This window comes from Aplysia californica, unplaced genomic scaffold (assembly GCF_000002075.1).
Source record: "Aplysia californica isolate F4 #8 unplaced genomic scaffold, AplCal3.0 scaffold00685, whole genome shotgun sequence".
In the NCBI taxonomy this organism is placed as follows: Eukaryota; Metazoa; Mollusca; class Gastropoda; order Aplysiida; family Aplysiidae; genus Aplysia; species Aplysia californica.
In genome coordinates this window covers 159113-160151 of record NW_004797955.1, presented here as the reverse complement: position 1 = coordinate 160151, position 1039 = coordinate 159113, and the positions used below count along the sequence as shown (strand labels likewise).

Sequence of the window (1039 nt, the reverse complement as noted above, 5' to 3'; positions counted from 1 at the left end):
TTATATATAATATATATACATGTATAACCGACCCTTTCGTAAAAAAAACCCAATCATGCATCGTATTATCCTTCCAGGCGGTACATGCGTGGTGTTGTGTACACGGGTACGGAGAGGCTGGACGGGAAGACAGTGGTCATAACTGGCGGGAACGCCGGGATAGGCAAAGTTACAGCCCTGGAGCTCGCCCGGAGAGGTAGACAGATCTGCACTCAACTCAGTCTGAGCCTTCCGATCTCTGGTTGGGGGTCGGACGCATACTCTAATAATATCTTTTTGTTCTGATTTGTTCCGTTGTATTTTATTTTGTTTTTACCAAATGTATTCTGTTTTAAACGTTCGGTTCGCTCTATTTAATTGATTCAAGATTGTTGTCTATCTATCTATCTATCTATCTATCTATCTATCTATCTATCTATCTATCTATCTATCTATCTATATCTATTTATCTATTAGCATTTCACAAATACCACCAGGCCATCCCTCTGAATAAAAGAAATGACAGCCGCTTTGAAGAAATAAGAAAAAAAGTGGAAGCAAAGTGCTGACAAAACAATACTGTGCATTAATGTATGTATGTATGCAAGTCGTGTGTGTGTTAGTGCTTGTGCTTGTATTTACACATGTGTGTGCGTGTATATATAGGCCTATGTGTATTATTCAGTGAATGTAATGCTATTTTACCCGGTTTGACGGCTGAACAATATTTAAAGTTACAAAGCCCTTCAAAATAAAAACATCAAAATTGATAATGAAACGAAAGAAATCAGAGCACGTAACACCTACTCTGAAAGAAATACATTTGCTGCCAGTGAAGCAAAGGATCAAATACAAAACTTCCGTTTTCTGTTTTAAGTGTTTAAATGATACTGTACCTATAATAATATGTTTAAAACGATTCGGGGAATTATATCACTCACCTACAATCCTTAGATCCGCCACTGACCAACTAATTCTTAGAACCCCAAAACGAAACTACAGAACATACGGCGAGCGTTCTTTATCCTTCTCAGGTCCTCACGAGTGGAATGAGCTCCCC

General features: G+C 38.3%; 1 protein-coding gene across 1 annotated transcript in view; it reads left to right on the top strand.

Moving 5' to 3' along the window:
• Positions 1 to 80: 80 nt before the first annotated feature.
• LOC101847454 (retinol dehydrogenase 13-like) overlaps positions 81 to 1039 on the top strand; it is a 10961-nt gene continuing 10002 nt past the window's right edge. The window contains exon 1 of the mRNA XM_013088089.2: positions 81 to 241. Coding sequence (XP_012943543.2) covers positions 85 to 241 — 157 coding nt within the window. The 5' untranslated portion in view covers positions 81 to 84. The remainder of the gene's footprint in view (positions 242 to 1039) is intronic.